General features: G+C 34.6%; 2 protein-coding genes across 3 annotated transcripts in view; one reads left to right on the forward strand and one right to left on the reverse strand.

The window, feature by feature from the left end:
• Positions 1-3384: 3384 nt before the first annotated feature.
• On the reverse strand, positions 3385-9476 carry LOC107714363 (GDP-fucose protein O-fucosyltransferase 2-like). Of its 2 annotated transcripts, none has more exons than XM_016520186.1 (9): positions 9277-9476; positions 7812-8062; positions 7247-7391; positions 6337-6447; positions 6185-6251; positions 5948-6073; positions 5506-5686; positions 4419-4542; positions 3385-3721 (listed from the first exon to the last, which is right to left on the reverse strand). In XM_016520186.1, exons 1-9 carry the CDS (start codon positions 9450-9452, stop codon positions 3607-3609), a joined length of 1296 nt encoding a protein of 431 aa, XP_016375672.1. In that variant the 5' UTR covers positions 9453-9476; the 3' UTR covers positions 3385-3606. The 2 variants fall into 2 exon arrangements, with proteins under 2 accessions (XP_016375672.1, XP_016375671.1); XM_016520185.1 differs by having other exon boundaries at positions 3385-3760.
• A 909-nt stretch (positions 9477-10385) lies between these two features.
• Positions 10386-25690, forward strand: part of LOC107714371 (3-hydroxyisobutyryl-CoA hydrolase, mitochondrial-like) — a 28643-nt gene continuing 13338 nt past the window's right edge. Inside the window, exons 1-7 of the mRNA XM_016520194.1 lie at positions 10386-10539; positions 11059-11101; positions 12224-12355; positions 12481-12565; positions 12687-12767; positions 12855-12907; positions 19247-19325. Of these exons, the coding sequence (XP_016375680.1) occupies positions 10508-10539; positions 11059-11101; positions 12224-12355; positions 12481-12565; positions 12687-12767; positions 12855-12907; positions 19247-19325 (505 nt within the window). The 5' untranslated portion in view covers positions 10386-10507. The remainder of the gene's footprint in view (positions 10540-11058; positions 11102-12223; positions 12356-12480; positions 12566-12686; positions 12768-12854; positions 12908-19246; positions 19326-25690) is intronic.

Below are 25690 nucleotides of genomic sequence, written 5' to 3' on the forward strand. Positions count from 1 at the left end.
AGAGAACCGATGATGGGATGTGCACGAGCAGAGCAGCTGGACTGAGTCTCGTCCTGCTTGGAGACGGCATCACAGTATGTTAAGGGGCGTAACATTTCCATCACACGCTCGAGGCATTCGGCACTGGATAGCTGGCCAATCAGAGCACACCTCGCTTTTCAGACCGATGAGCTTTGTAAAAATCTACTGTTTCAGAAAGGCGGGGCATAGAGGAGAAACAATAATGTACAGTATGTGGAAAATTTGTTTTTTGAACCTTAAACCGCATAAACACATTGTATTACACCAAATACACAACATAATGTTCTTTTTAGCAACGTCATATGACCCCTTTAATTATTTTTTTTCAACATTTAGGTTTTAGCTCAATTATGTGACATTTCAGTAGCAAATCTATTGGTTGAACTAGGCCTGCATTTCTTTGGTCGTAGTGTCACTATTTGCTAGCTTTTAAATCATGTAACATTTTAATAGCTACTATATTGTTCGTTTATCAGCTTTTTAGTTAATTCAGTAAATAACGCTGAAAAAATATTTAAGAAAGATGCCTCGAATGAATCAGAGTTTAATCGGTTCTTTTCAGTGAATCTGTCCAGCGGGTCTTCAAAACGGTCTGAATCAGTTCTCGATTCAGTTCGAATTGTTCCAACAGCTCACTCCCGCACTGAATCAATCGCTTGGAGTCGTTTCTCTGTCACTTCAATAGTAACAGGATATGTACATAAAGAAGCAGAGAACAATAACATCGCTGGATGATGTGAAGAATGACTTATAGTAAATTGAAAGGAGAGCTGTAGATCATATCGTTTGCTAGCAGTTAAGAAGCTCTTTATTTAAAGTTCAACACCTGTATGTACAGCTTGGAAATGTGTACTGCGGGGTCAAGACATTTTCAAAAAGACACTAATAGTAAAGTCCCATATAGTTTATAGTGTAGCTACTTCCTCTAAAGGGTAGATTTCAGCTTAGTGCCTAAAGTACTGCCTAGTTTAACACAGACAACAACGCAATAACTAAAAATATGACAAGTATTGGTCAAACAAATCTGTCTTCTATTCACACAGCTATTGTTATTGAGGAAATAAATATTTATGTCAGGTTGGGAAGGTTTCATAATTAGAGTGAAATCTAAAATTCCAGTAACATACTTATGCTATATCTAAGTAAAATAGATTTTTACACAAAGATTGAACTGTGTTTTCATGATGTTTTCATGATATTGTAATATTTTTCAGTCAACAAAAAATATTACAATATTTGTTGGCCAAAGCAGTTTCATATGTTAAAACATATCATCAGAAATATTCACTGAAGAAAGTGTGTGAATAGGTTATTCATAATTGAGATATTATGAATCATTATGTGTGTGCAGCAACAGTACATGATATTTTTTTCAGCCATTTCGTGATATACTTTAAACTGTGGTAAAGGACTGGTTGAAAAAAATGTTCTCTGTTCTACACTGAACCAACGAACCAGTTCAAATTCTTTTGTTCAGTCTGTCTTGATCAGACTATCTGTTTTTTTATGACTTTTAGATCACATTCAGTGTTTTTTTCATGATGGTTGTACAGGTTGTGAAGTTCATAAAGCTTCCCTTTGTCTTTAGGTTAAAAGGGAAAATACAATAACAGTACATACATTATTCTGAAATATATCACCTAACATGTTAATCAGTTCTAAAGCTGATCGTAATAATAAATAGCCAAGATTAGGATCCACATAACATGCTATTGTTAAAATAAGAGACTGGAACTATGGAAACAGGCTTGGAAAGTTTTCCAGAATCGTCAACAGAACAAAAGACTGAAAGACGTCTCATGCCGCCCTCTTTTCTGTGAGAATAAGTCACAAAGCATTGTCTCCACCCACAAGTTGAGGTAAAATGATAAGTATAGCTTTGAGCTGGACAGATTGGCATCATATGAAACCAGATTCATGCCCCAAGGGAGAGATTGCAAAACAGTCATGTAAAAATGAGCAAAAACCTACAGCAAATGTATTCTTTTATAATGTATCTAGCAGACAACTAATTACAGAAATTTCAACTAGAAATTTAATTTAGAAAAAAAAAAACATTTATAGAAAAACTGCACAGATGAAAATACAGTACATCTTTGAATGGTAATTGTGAACATAAATTTACATTTCCAAACAAAAAAAGAAATATACAAAACAAAAACCTCAACTGTTTGTCATCAAGTTAAGAATGCTACCATTCCTGATGCGTATTACTGACTGTGATTTTAGAACATGCTTTGTACTGGAATCTATTACCTCATCTAATTAAAGGAATAAACACTACTGTAAAAATACTGTATGGCAAAGCCTATGAAAGCACTTTTTTTTGTTTGTTTGACAGGCACAATACTGACAGATACATCAAATAAACACTAATACTGTATGTTCATACATGTTTTTTCTCAAAGTTATAAAATATGCTGAGACCAAAATAATTGGCAAGTAGAGCATTACACAAAAAGCTAGACTTCAAAGGCTGGAGCAGGGGTCAAAAATCATGTTGACCTTTTTCAAAAAGGTTTGATCACAGTGTTATACACAATTCATCTTGAGTATCAACAATCCGAATCAAAGAACTGTGAGAACAGAGCAGCAGCATTCACAAATTCCATATGCGACACAAGATATGAGATAAAAAGCCATTTGATATATTCCACTTATGGCTCACCTTATCTTCTTTAACTTACAAAGGCCTTACAAACTTGTTACACAATCAAAAACCATTGGCTCTGCTATGAAACTAATAATTCATTTACTGAAAAATGACTCACCTTCAGGACATACAGGATGTAGATGAGTTTGTTTCTTCATCAGAACAGATTTGCAGAAATGTGGATCCTCTGCAGTAAATGGGTGCTGTCGGAATGGAAGTACAAAAAAAAAAAAAAATCACAATAATCCACAAGTAATCCACACAACTCCATCAATTAACATCATTAGCTGCGTGTTTATAAGAAACAAATCCATTATTAAGCCGTTTAAACTTTAAATTGTCGCTTCTGGCCAAAATACCGGTCCATAATCCATAATAACGATTCCTCAAATCCATCCCAAATTGTCCTCTCACATTAAAATCCAACAATATATTTGTTTAGAACTGTTTTGGACTGCATACTTCTCTTCCGATTCAGACGAGACTACTTTTTCACTGGAGAAAGCAATATTGTGGATAGAGGACTGTCTTAAAGATGGATTTGTTTCTTACAAAAACACTGCTTTTTGCTTCACAAAATGTTAATTGATGGACTGGAAATATGTGGATTACCTGTAGATTACGGTGATGTTTTTATCAGCTGTTTGGACTCTTATTCTGACGGCACCCATTCACTGCAGAGGATCCATTGGTGAGCAAGTAAATAATGCTAAATTTCTCCTAATCTGATCTAATGAAGAAGCAAACTCATCTACATCTGGATGGCTTGAAGGGGAGTAAATGTTCAGGAAATTTCATTTTTGGGTGAACAATTCTTTTAAAAGATTGTATTTTCAACATTGTCAGCAAACGCATTAAAACATATAGAGAATCCTCTTAAATCTGAAAAATCAACTGCAGTCTGTATGATCAGCATCAAGTTTTCTGTGTGATCAGTAGACAATTTTCCAGTGTGTTGGTTGTTCACATTCGTTCTCATCGTCACCACAGAATCGGTTATAGGTGGTTTTAGGATCGAAACCTAGGATCTCCCTTTCCTCGTGTATTCTGAAAGAGAACGTTGAAACTGATGTCCCAATGAAATACCTGACAAGAAAGACAACTCAGATGTGAGTGGGTGATGTACTCTTACAAAAGATATAAGCCATCGCAAACAAAACGATTGCAAGATATATTTACAGTAAAATGTCATACAACAGCATGTGATAGGGTAGGATCAAAGGTTGTCATATCAAACAATGAGCATTTTTTCCAGTTAAGCAAGTGCTTGAGTTGATTGGAATGATCAAGCCATTATGTCATGGGGTTATACATTTCCTGTTTTTAATGGAAAGAATATTTTGAGTCACACCCAATTCAATGAAACAGCAAAGAATCTAATTAGTAAGTGTTATTGCTAAATAATTTTTTTAAGTTAAGTCATTAATTTAAATATTATTTTGGCAAGTGAAAAATGTTTTCCAAAACAATCAATTTTGTCATTATATTATTCCCAATTCCCAATACTTGGTTTGAATCAAAACTAAATTAAAATCAATGAAAGAGATGAAGAAAAAATATATAAACACTAAAAGAAAATTCTGGTTTGAAAAGCAACTAACTCTAAAATCGAGTAGGCGATTCATCTTTCAACACAGTTGATAAAGCAGCTTTTGTCCACCTGAAGCATACAAAAAATGCAATGTCATTCAGTAACCGCTTTGTTGTGACGAAAAAAAGGAGAGCAGAGGGTGTGATTCAATACCTCGCATGAGCGCAGATCCACTGGTCTATGATAGCCACCCCTCCATCCTTCAAGAGCTCCAGGTCCTCCCAGGTGGGCTTGTATTGTACCATCTCAGGTAGCATCCTTTTCAGTTTAGCTAGCTCTAAAAGCAGAAACAGCCTGATCTCACATACATATACATACAGTATATATATATATATATATATACTACTGCACACTACTGTTTAAAAAGAAAGAAAGTAAGATTTTTTTAACTGTTTTTAAGTCTCACCAAGGCTGCATTTATTTGATCAAACATATGGTAAAAACCATCATATTGTGAAATATTATTACAATTTAAAATGACTGTTTTCTATTTTAATATATGTTAAAATGTAATGATGGCAAAGCCAATTTTCAGCAGTCATTACTCCAGTCTTCAGTGTCCCATGATCCTTCAGAAATCATTCTAATATGCTGATTTGATGCTTAAAAAAACATTTCTTACTATTATAAATGTTGAAAACAGTTGTACAGCTTAATATTTATGTGGAAACCATCAAAAAAACATTTTCCTCTTTTTTTCCTTTGATGAATAGAAAGTTCAAAAGAACAGAAATCCTTTGTAATATTATATGTCCTTACTGTTACTTTTGAACAATGTAATGTCTCCTTGCTGAATAAAAGTATTTATTTTTTAAAAGAAATGTACTGAGCCCAAACTTTTAAACAGTAGTGTTTAGGAAAAGAAGATTTTAAGTGAATAAAAAATGGCCATTTGCTAATACAAAGCTGTTGGATGGCTTCAGAAGACTTATATAATAAGTCTTCTGCTTAATATAGCACACAAATCATGTGAACTACTTTTAAGGTGCTTTTACTGTGTTTTTTAGATATGCATGAATATTTTTTTTAAATGACTCCTATATTCTGCTGAACAGAAAAAATATCAGCTCAAGGCTTTGAGATGAGGTTTAGTAAAAAATAACAAAAATGTTTCCATTTTTTGTCTATTCTGTGAATGTTTTGTAACAAAAATAAATAAATAAATGTTTCTGAATGAAAGCTTAAATAATTTGTACATTGTTGTTTTAGACTTTTTCAGTCTTTTTAATAGTGTCTGTACCTTCTTCGTCTGCATCGGTGGCAACAAAGACTTGTTGAAGCTTGTGCTTCTTCATGAGACTATGGATCTTCTTCACTGCTTCTTTGAGGCTGGGCACATCTTCTCTGTGCCCCCAGATGAAGTCCTTCCTACGCAGGTGGACTCCCAGGTAAGGGCCTCCCTTAGCACTGCCCAGCCTGTTCTGGGTCCAAGAGTTTACAAAAGGTCATGCAACAAATATGACTGTTTTGTCATGCTGAAATGAGCGTGGGTGTAAAGCACAAGGCAAACATTCCAGAAATTAACTGTCTTGACATGTGAACAAAAGCATTGACGAAGCTCAAATACTTCATCTTGTTATATAAACACCAGTTTGACTATATCTATTATGCTGGCAGCAATGACACCAGTACTTTTTGTATTTGAACAATGAGAGGGGAGAGTTAATGTAAGTGAAATATACTTTCATTTGGGTCCAGTCTTCGTTATACGGCGTCTGGTCCTGTTTGTCTGTGGAGTTGAGATACTTGGCCTTAAACTCGTCTCCTATGATACGCAAGTGTTTGGCAAACACCATACTTCGCCGCGTCTGTAGAACAATAAAATGAGATAGGTGAGATATCTTTCAAAAGGTCTAATTAATGCTACATTTTTAGCCAAATTATTTCAAAAACCTGAGAATATTAATTCATGGACTTACATCCCAGTAGTCCTTCCCAGCATAGTGATCATGAAGGACAGTTTCAGATCTGTCCAGCATTATTGACCTGTGGTTCAATGAAAACACATGTATAGGACCCCATTTGCATTTAAAAGCTATTTTAATTCAAACTTATTTCCAAAGTGACTTACGTAACGTTTAAGTTATTTTGTAAGACAGGAGCCAAGATAGAGGCATGTCCCTGAGCAGATAAGCAGGTGACATTCAATGCCCTGGTCTCCTCATAACCCCAAAGCCAACCTCTGGAGAAAAAAAAAAAGATTTCATTAAAGAAATGGATTGAATTTCTTTTCCTATGCATTACTTTTTTTCAGTGGAACACAAAAGAAAATATTTTAAAGAATGCTGTTTTGTTTGGACTTTTTTTTGTATGGAAACAAAGTTCAAAATATATTCTTTTGCATTCAACAGAACAAAGAAAATCATACACTGAAAGAACATGAAGGTGAGTAAATAATCACACAAACTATCCCTTTAAATTTCGGTTTGTTTCTCACACAAAGCAATTGTTCGGCTTCAGATGATAATCAAATATAATGCATAAGTTGTATGGACATACATTTAAAAGTTTGGGGTCAGGAAGGTTTATAATATTTATAATATATAGTTTTATTCAGCAAGAATGCATTCATTTCATCAAAAGTGACAGTAAAGACTTTCATAATGTTACAAAAAATGTATTCCAATAAATGCTGTTCTTTTGTACTTTCTATTCATCAAAATAATCCTGAAAATCATGTTTCACAGTTTCCACAAAAATATGAATCAGCACAGCTGTTTTCAACATTTAATAACACTAAGGAAATGTTTCTTGAATACCAAATCAGCATATTATATATATTACAGTATTCTATTTATATTTATATTTACACACACATACAGTATATTTTGAAATATTTTATTTTGGGGTGAACTGTTCTTTAACAATTATTCATGTATGGCTTTAAAAGTTGCATAAACAATACCTTGCATCCTTCTATAAGTACAGTATGTCTGTCAAAAGCACCTGAACTGGCTGAACCTGTCATTTTAAAGCAGTACCTGTAATAACCCTGTTTGTCTTTTGAGTACATTAGCTTTTCGATGCATGGTCGTTCATCCACCTTCTCCTCCCATTTCCCATCTGTCCAGCCCTCGGCATAGCTCTGCAGCACAAGGATCTGGTCAATGAAGGGACCTCCAGACTCTGAGATCAATAATAAAGACACAGAACGTGGGAATGATAATTGAGTCTCAGCTTTTATTGTTTATTAATGCAGTGCTCCTACTCATATTTAAATACTACATTGTAAAAACGTTTACTGGAGTATGTCTTTCTACTTTAAAATTTCACGTTTAATTCAGTGTGTTACTTGGTATTTCTTTGTATTTATTTGTGGAATTTACTAGCAATTTCTAAGTGAAAATTGACTGTATATGACTAACTAGACAGTCACGCAAGACTATCCTGTATTTTCTGTGCCACTAGCATCACCACATGGAATTTTAAACCTGTTTTTCCAACATTCCTCCTGTCTGAATAAATGAATGACAGGTAAATGAAGCTAAATAATGACATGTAATTGTAATCTCTCTCTCTCAAACACACAAAAACAGCATGGCTCACCAGCAATAAACTCCTCATACTCAATGATTGGTATGTTAGCCTGCAGGCTGGTTATGCTGAAGAACTCCCCCCACGGGATGCGAACCTGATGTATATCAGGACTCTGCCAGTGATACAGACGACCCCATGGAGGCAAAACTAGCACCCAGTCGCCCTCTTTCCTCAACGTCTTCAGCAAAGAGGCCATGCGAATGTACACATCTCGGCGAAGATTGAAGCCCTCGGGTGGATTTACATCATATAGGAGGTATCTGAGCATTGCATATAACAGGATCAATGTATATTCAAACTTTCAATACTTTGGTTTGAGCATTTTTTGCCTAAAAAATAAAAAACTAAACTAATTTTTTCATTACATTTAGTGTGAAATATTCTAGGTGATTCTTCATTTTGTTCTTTTCTTTAATCAAAATGTTTCATATAGTAAAATTAGATATTTTCCCCTACTTCTATCTCATTGGAAATCAAATTAATACCAGACTAAATTATAAAAAAAATAAACTAAAAATAAAAAAAAATAAACTAAAAATACATTTATAAATAACAGATTTCTCAGACTGCTATCACAAAGAAGTTAATAATAAAACCGAACAAATTAAACTTTCAATTATTTATTTGGAGCATTTTTGAGTAATTACATTTTTCCAATAAATTTAATATAAAAATTTTTAAGGGGATTTATTTATTGTATTTCCTCCAAATAAAATGTTTCATGTTTTTAAAATGTAACGTTTTTTTCTACCTCATAAACTAAATGCATTTATAAAATCTGATTTCTCAGACTGCTAGTGCTATCACAACGAGTAATAATAATATATTTATATATTTAATAATAAAGTTAATAATATATTTCGTGAATCAAACTTTCAATAATTTCGTTTGGGCAATTTAATTATTCATTAATTTTAGTGTTAAATATTCCTGGTGATTTTTCTTTTTTTTTTTGTCCTTTCTCTAATCAAAATGTTTCAAACAAAACATGTTTTATTGTAAAATTATGTGTAAAACAAGTTATTGGTGTAAAATTCTATTGTTTTCATATAGGCCTACTTCCATCTCATTGGAAATCAAACCATACCAAACACAATTCTTTAGTTAGAGAGATATAGACTTTTCACTTTCTTACAGTTTTTTAGTGAACAATGATCCATAATGACCGTTTTAATAATACTGATTATAAAGCTGAATGATATCCAGTATAATATTCAACAGAGAAACATTTATATTTGGGTGTAATGAAGGGGTACTCGATCCTTACATGTGGTGCTGAAGGTACATAAAGGGGAAGTCAAACGTTTTACTTCTGAAAGTCTCTTATAACCTGGTAACCATAGTCATTTATTTTTGAATTACAGCGTTCATACGGCACTACATAACAGGAATAAACCAACACAAAATGACATAATAGTTGTGGACATTTGCCATGTAAAAGTAGGAAGCATTTTTTCCAACAAATGATTCCTACCGAACATCCCGTGATGCTGCAGCCACCGGAGACAATATCGACTGCCCGGCACGAAATGCATCGTCCTCTGTAGCCGAAGTGAATTTATAGGATAAAATAGTTAGGATTAATACCGCATAATGTCGTAAAATATCATGAAAGGGAGCAGACCCAGCTGTTCCCCTCTTGTTCGCCATGTCTTTCGTAGCCACGCACTTCCGGCGTCGGTACAGTTGCATAGCAACTCAAGCACCTTCTTCTTCTTCTTTACATTTTATTGGCGGTTGGCAAACCAACTTAAAGGTGCATTTACCGCCACCTACTGGACTGGAGTGTGGGCAGTACTTTGAGAGAAAGCACAATGAGAGAATTTAAAAAAACATTATAATCCCCCCCCATTATAATATATATATATATATATACACACATACTCCTTCCCCCCTATATATCTCCATCAAATTCTTTCACTTATCCCAGTATTTTTCAAATAATTCATTAGGAGACTATGTATTTCCCTAGACATTGTTTTTCCTAGCAGATTTCCCACTGTCATGTTTTGTTTTCCAACTTGTGATTCTAACTCCCTTCTTTCTTCTTCATACCTTTTACAATCTAATAAAATATGTTTTACTGTCTCTTGTGTGTTGCAGTGGTCGCAAAGACCAGTAGGGTGTTTTCCTATTCTCTGTAATGTAAAATTTAAACCAGCATGACCTATTCTAAGACGTGTAATTATCTTTCCTTCCTTTGGATTCCTGCTCTGCCTAATACTATTTAAGCCTACTTGTTTTTGTATGTTATACAGATGTCGTCCAGTATCAGTTATGTCCCAGTATTCTTGCCATATTTTGCTTGTATGTCCCTTAATAATGGTTTTGATTTCTGTTCTACATAACGGCACCTCTTTACAGAACCGGTTTATATCGGAGTTTACGCCTTTTCACAGTCATCAAATCCAGTTTTTTAAGTTAAATATAGCTTTATACATAAGATCATTAATTGGCGATACTTGTATACTTGTTTTATTTTTTCTAAGAAAAAAAGAGCATAATCTGTGCTATTGTTCAATGGCAAAGCGCGAATGAAACTGTAGTGGGCAGTATCGGGACTGTTGTGACACATCGCGAGATTTCCTCGCTGGTGTCGCGCCACCATGACATCGTGAAGCAGGGCCAATGAGCAGGGGCGACAGACGGAGAACCCTCTCTGTGTACAGTGATCCAGAACATCAGCTGAACTCTGAGTTTTCGCCATGTTATTAATAATCGTAACATCTGCGCTCAGGTGAGTGTTCCTCAAGTGCCACAGGTGTCATGTCATCAGGGATTCGTTCTGCATATAGACTCCAGAATTGAATTATTGCTTGCAGTTTGATGTGTAGGAGATCTGCAGACAGTGCAATATAGGTCTCTTTTTCAAAAAGAATGAATGAGATCAAGTTTGGACGTTGTCTTGTGAATATACAATAGCTAATAAAGTAGGGAAAGTGTCGTTTAAATGTTTGCATAGATTGAACCCAGCAAAACATACTTTAAAATGTTTTAGAAAACATATAGGAGCAAACTACACCTAATGCATCATATATATGTTAGAAAATGTTGTGCAGTGTTCTTGTCTAATAATAAAAGGCATGAACATAAATAAATAAACATAGTCTACTGTGTATTTGAGGGTTCAGTTTCAAAATGTTCTGTTGCCTTTAATTGAATAATTTTAATACATTACCCGACAATATGTATAACAATTTGATGTTAAGTTCAGCATGAAAACAATAACACCACGGTTGATTTTTATCTCATACAGATTACGATCAGCCTGCAGATTGCAGAGAATACAAGGACACATGGTAAGCTTGAGCCCTATGCAGGCAAAAGTATTATTCATACTAAATTTTTTGAGACAGTCAAGAGTATGGACACACTTAATCATATGTATGATCCTTTTCAATTAATTTTTTATGACCCTAAAAACCTTTTGGTCTGGTGTATTATATATAATGCTTGAAATAATTTGGTCTTTTTTCCATCTTATGTCTTATGCTTAAATGTGCATTTTATAAAAAATAAAAAAAAGCACTGAAAAGAATATGTGTGCAAACCTTGTGATGTACACGTTTTAGTTTCGTATTAATTCTTCATGTTTCTCCCATTGAATATTGTTTTATTACTGTGTCTCAGATGTCCACTAAAGCTGGGTCTGAAGTTCTTCAAAAAGAATGAATGAGATCAAGTTTGGACGTTGTCTTGTGAATATACAATAGCTAATAAAGTAGGGAAAGTGTCGTTTAAATGTTTGCATAGATTGAACCCAGCAAAACATACTTTAAAATGTTTTAGAAAACATATAGGAGCAAACTACACCTAATGCATCATATATATGTTAGAAAATGTTGTGCAGTGTTCTTGTCTAATAATAAAAGGCATGAACATAAATAAATAAACATAGTCTACTGTGTATTTGAGGGTTCAGTTTCAAAATGTTCTGTTGCCTTTAATTGAATAATTTTAATACATTACCCGACAATATGTATAACAATTTGATGTTAAGTTCAGCATGAAAACAATAACACCACGGTTGATTTTTATCTCATACAGATTACGATCAGCCTGCAGATTGCAGAGAATACAAGGACACATGGTAAGCTTGAGCCCTATGCAGGCAAAAGTATTATTCATACTAAATTTTTTGAGACAGTCAAGAGTATGGACACACTTAATCATATGTATGATCCTTTTCAATTAATTTTTTATGACCCTAAAAACCTTTTGGTCTGGTGTATTATATATAATGCTTGAAATAATTTGGTCTTTTTTCCATCTTATGTCTTATGCTTAAATGTGCATTTTATAAAAAATAAAAAAAAGCACTGAAAAGAATATGTGTGCAAACCTTGTGATGTACACGTTTTAGTTTCGTATTAATTCTTCATGTTTCTCCCATTGAATATTGTTTTATTACTGTGTCTCAGATGTCCACTAAAGCTGGGTCTGAAGTTCTGTTTGAGAAAGTTGGAAACGCTGGAGTCATCACACTAAACAGACCCAAAGCTCTCAATGCTCTGAATCTCACCATGATCAAACACATCTACCCTCAGCTCAAGGTTAGGGGAGACTGGAAACCTTTCTCACAACATCAATAATAGCCCTATATTAATTTTGTCACCCAATCCAACTTTATATGACAATCTCTGATTTTTAACCTACTTTAATCGTTGTGTTTTTGTAGAAATGGGACAAAGACTCAGAAACGGATCTAGTGATCATTAAAGGAGCAGGGGAGAAGGCATTCTGTGCTGGTGGGGATATCAGAGGTAATTATGTAAGATAATCGTGCAGTTTAGTTTTTCATTCACTCTTAAATGGATCTATGCATAGATAATACAGTCAAACAGATCTGACATTCACACTGAAATGCAAAAAATATTTTCCAAGCTGTCTCAGAAGCTGGAAAAGCAGGCGATTCTCTCACTCAAGACTTATTTCGTGAGGAATATATTCTTAACAACACTATTGGTATGTTTTCACACTTCTGTTGCCGTTTTTGAGGTTTGATGAACAGATTAATTGATTGATTGATTGATTGATTTTAACTCTTTTTAGGTACATATCAGAAACCGTATGTGGCTCTAATCGATGGAATTACAATGGGAGGAGTAAGTATTCATCTAAAATTGTTGTCTTGCTGCACAAGTTCACCAGCAGATGGTGCTGTCTGTTCTAATTTAACAGAATATGGCATTAAAGGAACCAGAGGGCCAGAGGCAATGTGGGCCAGCTTGTCTTGTGTTTACAAAATATAAAAATAAATGAAGGACAAAGCGTTTGGCTTTATATAAAACAATATATATATAACTATTCCATTCTTTGCATTGTCATTATGTCATTATGAATTTGCCCAAAAACAGTAGGACTTACATTGCTACTGGCTTCATGCATAATGCACAATCTAGGTGTTCTCATTTGTAAACATATGCATGAAAATACTTAGACATAAGGATCCATGAGTTATTATTATATGCATTCTTAGTGCAATTTTCCATATTTTGCAATCATGTTTGACCATATGAGCTGCAAGCCAGTTGAAGCACTATGAGTCATAAACCCCTCTTTTAATCCTCTTAATTTCTGTCCTGCACTGAGTATTTTATCCAGTAGGTGTCAGCAGTGAGCTAATCTTGCAGACAATCTTTGGGTTTCTTATGAATCAGTTCTCAAGTGTCCTCCCATTGGTAGGCCATGGATTTGTTTGAGTAACACTTTATATTTACATTCATGTTGTACATTACGTGTAGGCCTAAAAGTCATTCATTTAATAATTACAGTTGCAATTAGAGATGCATCACAAATAATCTGGATTCAAAAATGTATACTCAAAATTTTAAATATTTTAAAATGTATTTAAAAAATTTACATTTTAAATTAATTAATTACTAATAATTCTGCTTACAATAGAGAGGTGCCTAAAATTCCGTCTAATGCTTAAAGGAATAGTTCACCCAAAAAAGAAAACTTTTCACCCTCAGGCCATCCAAGTTGTAGGTGAGTTTGTTTCTTCTTTGGAAATGTATCATTGCATCACTTGCTCACCAATGGATCCACTGCAGTGAATGGGTGCCGTCAGAATGAGAGTCAAAACAGCTGATAAATTCATCACAATAATCCACTATTAATCCACACGACTCCAGTCCATCAATTAACATCATGTTGTGAAGTGAAGAGCTGCATGATCGTAAGAAATAAATCCATCATTAAGCTGTTTTAACTTTAAACCATTGCTTCTGGCCAGTATAGTCCATAATTCATAAAAATGCTTCGTCCAATGGAAAAGTCCATATTTGTTTAGAACTGTTTTTACTTGTAAACTGTGCTGGATCGGTGCATATTTATAATTCAGACTAGATTACTTTTTCACTGGAGAAAGCAATATTATGGATAGAGGACTCGTCTTTTAGCTGGAAGCAACGGTTTGAAGTAAAAAAAAATGTCTTGATGGATTCATTACACATGCAGCTTTTCACTTCATAAAACAATAGTTAATGGACTGGAGTTGTGTGGATTACTTGTGGTTTATTGTGATGTATTTATCAGCTGTTTGGACTCTCATTCTGACGGCACCCATTCACTGCAGAGGACCCATTGGTGAGCAAGTGAAGTAATGCTAAATTACTCCAAATCTGTTCTGGTGATCAAACAAGCTCTTCTAAATCTCGGATACTGTAAGTATTCATTTTTGGGTGACCTATTCCTTTAAAAAAATGTGTATTCTTAAGCAGCATATTCAGTAGATGTTGTTCATTTGTATTATAAAACTTTCACTATTACAAGAACGTATTAATCTGTACTAACTTTATATTTTGAACACTCTTTTACCAGCACAACAGAGCAGTTGAAATATTACTGTCTTCATAGTTTCATGGGGTTCTGGCAGTAGGAGAGCAATGTCTCAGTGGTGGAATCTGTCAGCTCCTGGTGTTTAATTGATCAGGGATTCTGTCAAGGTCGAGGTACAGTGGTTCGACCTCAGTGCCGTGCATCCTTTGGTCTGAGCCGTTTGATGCATAGCTGCTGCGTGATATGTTTCAGCTGGGGACTCTGAACTGTTATTTAAGAATGGAATGACCATGCAAGTTCACTGAGCATGTGCTGACCTCAGATGTCCCTAAGGTTTAGAAATGGATTTTTCCATTTACTCAGATATTTGAGAAAAAGAAATGGGCGGTTGCAAGGCAGCAGCGTATTATTCCACAAATATTCTTGTTTTCTTCTTCCGCTTTATCTTTTTTCTGCAATACATTTCTTAGAGATAATAATATTTTTTATTATTTACTCATCCTCATGTTGTTCCAAACCTGTATGCTAGTTAGTTTTCTGTGGAACACAAAATGGAAAAAAAATAAATAAAAATTATGATTTTAAGTGGCTCTTATATACAAAAAGCTATCTTACTAATTTGTATTATGTGTAGTTTAACAGACATGGTCACTATGAGCTATAGTTGTATTTTTGTTATTTTTAGTTGATTTATTTATTTTATTAGCAGTCTCCATTATGATAAATATTTGTAGCTGTTATTAACTTTATAGTTTTTAATAAATTTAAGAGAAAAACCTTTAAAATCTCCTGCTGAATTGGGTTGACAGAATGTTCACTATTCAAAATTTAACAGCTAGCAAAGATATAAACATTATTTGCATTTTTTTTGTGTGTGATTGGTTCTCTTTCTTGTATTTATTTGCATACTAAATTGTATTTGTTGTCTTCAGTTGTAGTTATTGCCTCTACACTACATTTGGGGTCAGTAAGTTTTTTTTTGTTTTTGTTTTTTTTTTAGAAGTTGATACTTTGATTCAGCAGGGACACATTAAAATGACCAAAAGTGACAATAAAGACATTAATAAATAAATTGTATAAAAAACATTTTCAACACCGATAATATAAAGAAATGTTTCTTGAGCAATTCTAATCTAGTTTTAACACCCTGAAGTGTGTATGAGTTCCTCTCATACTTGGTCTAAAGCAGCTTTCCAAAATCCCTATTTAGAGATGTGAGGAAGGCATAAGTCCTGTCAATATAAGTGGTAGTAGATTATCCAATAATCGCCGCACTTTTAATAACTTTCTGACCGTCGCTCCTTATCAGTTATTCCTGTTTTTTTGTTTTTTCTTCTGCATATTTCGAGCATTTGTAAGAATGTACTCTTTTGCTTTGATTATATAGTCAGCATTTGTGGATCACTATAATGATGGTCTTTTGGTCCCCACTGAAGCTGCATTCTCATTAACTTGTGCGTCTGTGTTAAGTCTTTTGGAACAGAGTTTTGGACCTTGCGACGAATATGGGCAGCAGGATGTGACGCCACACTCTTGGGCATCTGTTATGAATAAATGACAAATAATAATAAAATCTGTGTTACATATATTGGAAGAGCAGTTAGAAGTAGGCCAGACCAACTCCAGATTTAAATAAATCATTAAACTCACACTCAAAAGATCTTTCATATGACCTCTGCTGAGTTAATTTTGACCATCTCATTTATGTAATGAAAATCACACCTTTAGTGCTTCTGTAGCTTTAATTAAGCAGAGCCACAGGACAGATAATACAGAGTCTGTATTATTACAGACTGCAGTAATACAGAGGACCAGAAAGAGAAGGGCATCTGTTATGTAAAAAGACAGCTTGAATGCTTCTAGCTACACAGAACTGGTGCACTGTTGCATTCTGAAATATGTAGACCACATTTCATAATGTAACTTTGTTTTCTCTATAGTGGACACGAGTATAAACTGTTGTCTTCTACTTATGTATGTTTTTGACCTTAATGGGCATAGAAGTTATATTACCATTCAAAATTTGCGGTTGATTTTTAATGTTTTTTAAACGCCTCTTCTGCTCACCAAGGCTGCATTTATTTGATCAAAAATCCAAGAAAAACATTAATATTTTGAAATATTATTAAAATGTACAATAGCTGTTTTCTATGTGAATATATTGTCAAATATAATTTATTCCTGTGATCAAAGCTGAATTTTCAGCAGTCATTACTCCGGTCTTCAGTGTCACATGATCCTTCAGAAATCATTCTAATATGCTGATTTGATACTCAAGGAATTCTTATTGTCAATGTGGACAAAAATTGTGCAGCTTATTATTTTTGTGAAAACTGCAATACATTTTTTTCCCAGAATTATTTGATGTCACCTTTATTTCTAGTGCTTTATACAGTACAACACAGATTGTGTCAAAGCAGCTTCACAGAGAGACAGGAAAATAAATGAATAGAAGGTTCAAAAGAACAGCATTTATGTAAATCAGAAATCTTTATAAATGTCTTAAATAAAACATAAATGTCTTTACTGTCACTTCTGATCAACTTAATGAATCCTTGCTGAATAAAAGATTACATTTTTTAAAAAGAAACCCCAAAACTTTGAACAGTGGTGTAGGAACTTTTGAACTAAGATGTTAAAATATATATATATATATATATATCTCAAATTCTCACCTGTGGCTGCATATGTTTAAGCATGACTTTTCTCTTTTAAGTTAACAGGAACTTTTGATATATTTCTACCTCTAGCATTTTTAGATTCAGTGGTTTGCCAAGTACCTGATAAAGCGGTTTGCCTTCTTTTAGGATATCTGTGATGAAACATTCCAGAGCGCTTTCATATTAGAAAACCACCAGATTAAAGATGGTCTTTAAAAATTTTTTGGCTACATATATGTTCCATATTAGTCTCCTAAAGAGGAGATGCTTGTGTTTTTGATAGGTACTGTTTTCCATCCTGGAGTTGATTCTTACATTTAGAAGCTGTCCGCAAGTTTTCGTTCAGATTCCAGCCAAACATTTTGGACAACCGATGAAAGTTTCAACCGCTTCTAGGTGAATGATTTGATGCTTCCAGCTACAACATGTGCTTCCCGTTTATACTTAAGTTGCCTCATGAAAATGCTGTTGCCAAACTATTCAGACAGTTTATTCCTTTCTTCTGCTTCTGTTTTGACTCTGTGATAGTTTGGATGGTTGTTCTCACTTTATCCTAATCACCCTAATGAGTTTTCATGTAGGGGACACATGGGCTGCTCTGATTACAATATGCTTCTCAAATCCCCCAGAAGATGATTATTGTCCGTTGAGAACGCAGCCTCCAGTTGGTTTCGTAATAACTGATTTTATGATGTGTATTTTCTTTAACTAGATGAGTCCATGTCAGTCATGCTCTGTGATCTGATGAGTCACATCAGCTAAATATATTAAAGTGATTAAGACGACGATGCTGTCTTTGACTCATTTGTGGTTCTTTTTTATGACAGAATCAGGTTGAGTTTTTTTAGTGGCAACAATGAATAAGTTGTAGGCTTTTGGCCATGTTATTTTGTGTAACGGCAAGTTTTCGAATTTTGCGCTTCCTGATAGTCCAGGATGTTTTCTTTAGAAGTTGCTTCTAATTTTTTGAGAATAATTTATCTACAGAGCAAGGTGTCTAATGGTTGATATAATGCTAATATACAGTTGGGGTCATTATTTTTTATAGTTTGGAAAGAAATTATTTTATTCAGGAAGGGTGCATTAAATTGGTCAAATGTCACAGTAAAGACATGTTTAATATTACAATATTATATTTTGTAGCAATATTCAATATCAATATTTTGTAGCTGAAATATTAGATTTCTATTTCAAATAAATGCTGTTCTTTTGAACTTTCTATTCATCAAAGAATCCTGTAAAAAATGTATAATGGTTTGCACAAAAATATTAAGCAGCACAACTGTTTTCAACATTAAAAATAATAAGAAGAAATGTTTCTTGGACACCAAATGGCCATATGAGATTGATTTCTGGATGATATTTGGCCAATATTGATCAATTCAAAAATCGGTCAGTTATTAGTGCTAAAAGACCTGACAACTGTTCATCTGTGTCTGTAATAAGTATCAGCTGTCTGCTAGGGTTGCTGTGTTGTTGTTGTGCCATGTGCACCATTTGTTTCTAATCCTACACAGTTTGTGTACAAGCTGTGGATTTTCAGAGCACATAAAAATACGGTGTGCCGTACATCAGTGACTGTTTTTTTATTCCATTCCTGCGTCTGCTGTTTAGGCGATGCTGTCGTGATTTAGGGTCTCAAACACAGTCTCAAACTATAATTTTAAATTGTAATTATATTTCACAATATTAATATTTTTACTGCATTTTTTATCAAATAAATGCAAAACATAAAAAAAAATGTAACAAACCCCAAATTTTTGAACGGTAGTGCATATCTAGACTTGTAATATAGCACACAAGTCATATGGACCATACATACAGATTTGAAACATGAGGATGATTAATGAATTTTCATTTTTGGGTGAAATATTGCTTTATATAGTGTCTTACAGTGAATGGGTGTGGAGACTTGAACCCTCATTCTACAGCTCTCCCCATCTGGTCTGTGAACATTGTAACCAATTATTGATCTGTACTGTTTTTTTTTTCTCTCTGCAGGGCGTGGGTCTTTCAGTTCATGGACGGTTTCGTGTGGCCACTGAGAAGACACTGTTTGCCATGCCAGAGACGGGCATTGGTAAGAGGCAGCCTGTGTTCCTCTCTCCCTGTGGGCTGTAACTGGGTTATAATCTGAGTTTTCATTAATAATGCAAGATGGCTTTGGCGTCACAGGAATCAATAGTACTTCATCCAAAAAATAGATGTGACAAGTGAATGTAAAGCATACCATTTGCCAAAAAAGAAACTGTAGTTTTGGCATATCAATTTAAAGGAGTAGTTCTCCAAAAATTTGCTGAAAATCTGTTCACCTTTAGGTTACCCATGATGTAAATGAGTTTGTTTCTTTATCAGAACAGATTTGGAGAAATTTACATTTACATTAGATCGCTTGCTCACCAGTGGATCCTGTGCAGTGAATGGGTGCCGTCAGAATGAGAGTTCAGACAGCTGATAAAAATATCACAATAATCCACATGACTCCAGTCCATCAATTAACATCTTGTGAAGTGTTTGTAAGAAACGCATTCATCATTAGGGCATTTTAACTTTAAACTGCTGCTTCTGGCTAAAACATAACATAATCCATAATAATGCTTCCTTCAGTTAAAAAGTCCATCTCCTGTTGTCCTCTCACATCAGAATCCACTGACATATTTCTTTAGAACTGTTTTTGCTGGTAAACTGTGCATATTTCTCTCCTGATTCAGATGAAATAACTTTTTCACTGGAGAAAGCAATGTTATGGATAGAGACTCGTATTTTAGCCAGAAGCAATGGTTTGAATGTCTTATGATTAAAAATGTCTTATAATGTCTTAAAAATTATGATTTTGCTTATTACAAACATGCAGCTTTTCATTTCATAAGACCTTAAATGATTGATTAACTTATCTGACGTTTACTTGTGGATTATTGTGATGTTTTTTTCAGCTGTTTGAACTCTCATTCTGATGGCACCCATTTACTGCAGAGGATTCATTGGTAAGCAAGTAATGTAATGCTAAATTTCAGATCCAGATTTGTTCTAATGAAGAAACAAACTTCTTGGTCTGAGGGTGAGTACATTTTCAGTAAATTTTCATTTGTGGGTTAACTATTCCTTTAAGTAGCACTTTTTTTCTTTCCTATTCCACTTATAATTACATTGAGTTTTGTGTGGTAAGCAAGTAATGTAATGCTAAATTTCAGATCCAGATTTGTTCTAATGAAGAAACAAACTTCTTGGCCTGAGGGTGAGTACATTTTCAGTAAATTTTCATTTGTGGGTTAACTATTCCTTTAAGTAGCATTTTTTTTCTTTCCTATTCCACTTATAATTACATTGAGTTTTGTGTTTTTCCTACATAAATTGTACACAAATATTCATTTGCATCTTGACTGTTAGATATGTCCAATCTTTCAACTCATGACCAGCCAAATTACAAGTAGACCAGTGTGAGATGACACAGCACACATTTTTTGCAGCTAAAAAAAAATCTTTCACAGCAGATTGGTCAGGTCAGTTTTATGTGGAAACAGTGTTGAGAGATGGTGCGGATTGAAGCACCTGTCTGATGCTTGTGGTCTCTGAATGAGCGGCATGCTAAAACTCTCCACAGACAGCGTGAATCTCCCTTTTGCTCATGGAAGGAATTCTGGCGATGTGGATGGCATTCGATCAATCTGCCGCTGATATGTAAGTGGGTGGGTCTTATTCCAACCGTAGAGCCAACAGATGATTCTTGCACTGCTGTATGTAGATTTAATTTCCTAACCTCTCATCTGGTGTAGGTGGACAGCTCAGTTCATAGTGACATAAATTGTGTTACAGAACAAAGTATAAAAACAGAGTATAAGCACCATTGTCATTGCAAAAATTCCTTGCAGATGCAACTTGCTGTGGTAATTTGTTGTATAATCATCTTTATACAATTTTTAAACATGACTTACACTAACATTAACACTACCGAACGTTTGGGATCCGTAACATTTTGAAATGTTTTTGAACATTTATGCTCACCAAGGCTGCATTTATTTGATCAAAAATACAGTAATATTATCCATGTTAAAAACAAATTCTCTGTGTAATATTTTTGTGAAAACAGTGATACATTTTCTCTATGATTCTTTGATGAATAGAAAGTTCAAAAGAACACTTTTTATTTGAAATAAAAGTCTTTTGTAACTTGTTTTTTTTTTTTTCACTTTTGACCAATTTAATGCATATTTGCTAAATTAAAGCAATTATTAATTTAAAAAAAAAATCTTCCTGTTTCCAAACTTTGGAACTATAATGTTGTTGTAGTGTTATACCACTGCTGATGTTTTTAGAGAAACTGAGCTTGTCATAAACTTGAAAATTTTAAATACTGTCATCACTTACTCACCCAGAAAATACGTGGTTAGACATGAAGTTAAGAAAATGAAGACAAAATGTAAATTTTTGGGTCCAAAGTGAATGTTTCCACATCCATCTTTCATAACCATCCTCTCAGAATACATCCACGTGGGCTGCATCTCGCTTTTATTGCACATGCTTTAGATTTTTCGTGCTTCTTTTCATTCCATGTTCTAATCACACCCTGTGAATGGTATGTCTGGAGTCTTGATGCGGTATAAATCAGATTGTCTGTGATGAATAGTTTGCCCTTGTCCCTATCACATGCTCCTACACATGTAAGCAGAAGTCTGCCTTGGCTATTGTAATTCATTCTGGACTCATAATGAGAGAGCTTTACAGCATTTCCTCCTGAGTTGTACAGTGTCCTTCACTCTTGCAAGCCTTGAGAGAAGACTCCCTGCGGAACTGTTAAAGAGTGGCAGGAAGTAGTGCTAATCACGGTCTGTGTCACATCTGTTGAGCGTCTGTGCATGTGCGTGTGTGTGTGTATATTTGATAGAGTGAATGCACAGTGTCTGTGTGCCATCACCCACTAATCCCATTAAGAGCCTGTGTCTCTCAACCCCAGATGAATGATTAATCCTCTTTGGGTTTGCAATTGTCTTAATGGTTTATTCTGTGGTAAGGTGGCCAGATTAATTTGTCTTGTAGCCGGGTACTTCCTTATAGTCCTTCTTCCTTGACATGAGGTGGTTAAACAAGTACTACATCATCATGTGCACATCATTTGTGTGGATCTTCAATTCAGCTATTGATCAAAAAAATTGGCTATTACATTTTTTTATCGTATTATTTATTTCAGATGAGACTCCAGTCAATGCTGTATGTTTGCCAATTTGCTATAGTCAAGTCAAGTCACCTTGCTATACAACTTAATTGTATAGCGCTTTATACAAAACTGATTGTCAAAGCAGCTTTACAGTGTCAAACAGGAAAATAGTTGTAAATAATGCAAGAGGACAATAACAAAGAGTCATTTTCAGTGATGTCATCATCCAGTTCAGCTCTCTTCCAATAGTGTCTGTGAAATCGGTCAAGCGTCCCCAACTAAGCAAGCCAAAGGCGACAGTGGCAAGGAACCAAAACTCCATTGGTGATGGAAATGGAGAAAAAACCCTGGGAGGAGCCAGGCTCAGTCGGGGGCCAGTTCTCTTCTGGCCAGACGAAACCAGCATGGTGTGGTTTAATTCCAGGCTGCAACAAAGGTCAGATTGTGCAGAGGACTTGTCTGGTTCCTGTGGTCAAGTCACAGCTGATCTGCCAGAGTCAAGTCACAGCTGAGCTGCCAGAGTCAAGTCAAGTCATAGCTGATCTGCTAGAGTCAAATCAAGTCACAGCTGATCTGCCAGAGTCAAGTCAAGTCACAGCCGATCTGTCAGAGTCGGGGATCTGTCTCTGGGGCTCATCTAGTTGACATGGTCTCCTCTGATATTCAGGGCTGTAGAGGTCGTTTCTAGGTGCTGGTCCACCATCTGGACTGGATCCGTGTGACTGCAGTGAACATCTGATCTGGATACGGTCTGGATCTGGGTGACTATGTTGACCTCAGAATAAGAATTAATTAGACCAATATGAGCGTTGATGCCATTCTTCTTATAAGCGAGTACATCGGGTGTTATGGGAAGTGTTCTCGGTTCCTGTTGACCAAATTAATGCAGCCTAACAATCCTTTAATGGATTTGAATTATAGAAATGTGTTATGTGTATGCCAGGTTAAAGAGATGGGTCTTTAATCTAGATTTAAACTGACAGAGTGTGTCTGCCTCTCTAACAGCATTAGGTAGATTGTTCCAGAGTTTGGGCACTAAATAGGAAAAGGATCTGCCGCCTGCAGTTGATTTTGATATTCTAGGTATTATCAAATGGCCAGAGTTTTGAGATCGCAGCGGACGTGAAGGACTATAATGCGATAAGAACTCGCTCAAGTATTGAGGAAAATTGTATTCAATGTTCAATAGGGAGCCAGTGTAGAGTTAACAGAACTTGGCTAATATTATGGTCATACTTCCTGGTATGTAAGAACTCTAGCTGCTGCATTTTGGACCAGCTGGAGTTTGTTTATTAAGCTCGCAGAGCAACCACCCAATAAAGCATTACAATAATTTAGGTTGGACAAACACGTCCCAGACATCCCACCCTAGACCCACACCATTGGTAGAGCCAGTGTTTCAATCTAAAGTGCACTCATTGTTTTTTCTCCACATTAATTATTTGTATTTATTATTTTTTTACACATAAATTAGTACTATTAAAAATATGTTTAGAATCAATAACATTCCAGATGAGTCAAGATACTCTTTTGAAAAACATATTTATTTATTTATTTATTATTTTCTTTTTCAGATGAGACTCTAGCAGTTATTTTAGTATCACTGATATACTATTTTTGAAAATATATTGAATTAGATTTTAATTTTATGTTTTGTTTTCATTTTAATATTAGCAATTTTGTTGTGTTTTTGTCATTTTTATTAGTTTTAGTTTTATTTTAATTAGTTTTTAAATGTGTAGTTTTTATTAGTTTTAGTTTATTTAGTTTTAGTATTTTAGTACTTAAACTAAACAAAAATGAGAAATGTTGCCTCAGCAGCTATAACTGAAATAAAATAAATAATTTTAATCAATCTTATTTTAGTTATTTTGTTTCAAGTACGGGAAAATGTTTTTTATGGTTTTAGCTAACAATAATAACCCTGAACTTGGCAGCATAATAAAAGTTTCTATGAAAATCTGCATAAATAATGATTTATTAACAAATGTTTTAAACATGTTTGTCCATTTGCCATAGATTCAAAAAACACACCCCAACTTACACCATTGGTTGAGCCGCTGTTACTATGTTGGGTCTCTCAAACAAACAATGTTTTGATAGTGTTTACGCTTTTCTGGGAAAGAAGTGGTGCTGGGAATCTTGTGCAGTTTTAAAGTGGTTTAAAGAACTGATTTTTTTTGTTGTCCTGTATGCTTTAAATGCTCCAGGCTAAGTGGGATTCCAGAAGGAAAGCACCATGAACAGCATGGTAGCAGTAGCCTTGAGCCATTTGTGCTGAGCTGTGGCATTCGCCCATGGTGGCACCTTCTCTGACAATGTGCCAGCCATCTGTGTGCCGAAAATGCCCCCCTCTCCCCATCTGCAACCTGGTTCCGCCCCTTCACCCCCTTCTGCTGATGGATTATGGGGCTATTTGAGTTTTAAAACTATGCCGGCCTCGAGACAAAGCAACTGGGTGAACGGCAAGCTTAATCTGCATTTATGATATTACATTTGCCTCTTGGAATCAGGTCGGGGACCTAATCCTGTCCCGCCTTATTCAAAATTGTACCTCATACTGTGTGTGTGTGTGTGTGTGTGTGTGTGTGTGTGTGTGAGGGAAATTATGTTATTTTTCTCAGTCCTTGCTACTAAAAAAAGCACATCAAGTTAATACGATTGTAGCACCACACTATGCCATTTCATAACCACATCCTGCAGACTGAACAGTGCATTTGATAACTGTTTATGCAAGGGTTTTACAAACTAGGGGCCAAGGACCCCCTTGCAGGTGCCTGGAAATAAATAGCGTAAAGAAATATTTGTAGAAAATGTTAATATTTGAAGAATTTAACTTTTGACATAATTTGACTTATTATTTCAATTATTTCATTCAGACATGAGAGGTTTATCATGATTATTTAATTATTTTTGATTATGTTTCTCAGGTTTATACCTCTAACATAACTCCAATAGTGGGTAGAAAATGATATTACTTCAGCTTAATTCGTAAATATTTTCATGTTATTTTTCATTTTATTTATATTTATTATTTTTTAATCCCATCTTTTGGCTTTAGTATAATGACAATATAACATCCAATTACTTGATTTTGGAAACAACATATCATGTTTAATATTTTTCCTAAATATCATAATTGGTCTGTTTACATGGAAATATACAGCTCCTATTATACTTTAGGAAGGGGTTCCCTTGAGATCATAATATTTGTCGGGTCATTGGCATCAAAAAAAAAATTGTAATGCTCCTACTTTATGTGACAGTGAAATAGCTCATATAATCAAGCTCTT

The sequence above is a fragment of the Sinocyclocheilus rhinocerous genome, unplaced genomic scaffold (assembly GCF_001515625.1).
Source record: "Sinocyclocheilus rhinocerous isolate Xijiao unplaced genomic scaffold, SAMN03320098_v1.1 scaffold449, whole genome shotgun sequence".
Lineage (NCBI taxonomy): Eukaryota > Metazoa > Chordata > Actinopteri > Cypriniformes > Cyprinidae > Sinocyclocheilus > Sinocyclocheilus rhinocerous.

Bases quoted from the DNA above. Each gene is read 5' to 3' on its own strand.
- LOC107714363 (XM_016520185.1), bottom strand. From the start codon at position 9,452: ATGGCGAACAAGAGGGGAACAGCTGGGTCTGCTCCCTTTCATGATATT. The intron at 7,392-7,811 runs GTGAGCCATGCT...TATTGATCTCAG, and splicing joins GTATGAGGAGTTTATTGCTG to AGTCTGGAGGTCCCTTCATT. The intron at 6,074-6,184 runs GTAAGTCCATGA...ATTGTTCTACAG, and splicing joins CTGGGAAGGACTACTGGGAT to ACGCGGCGAAGTATGGTGTT.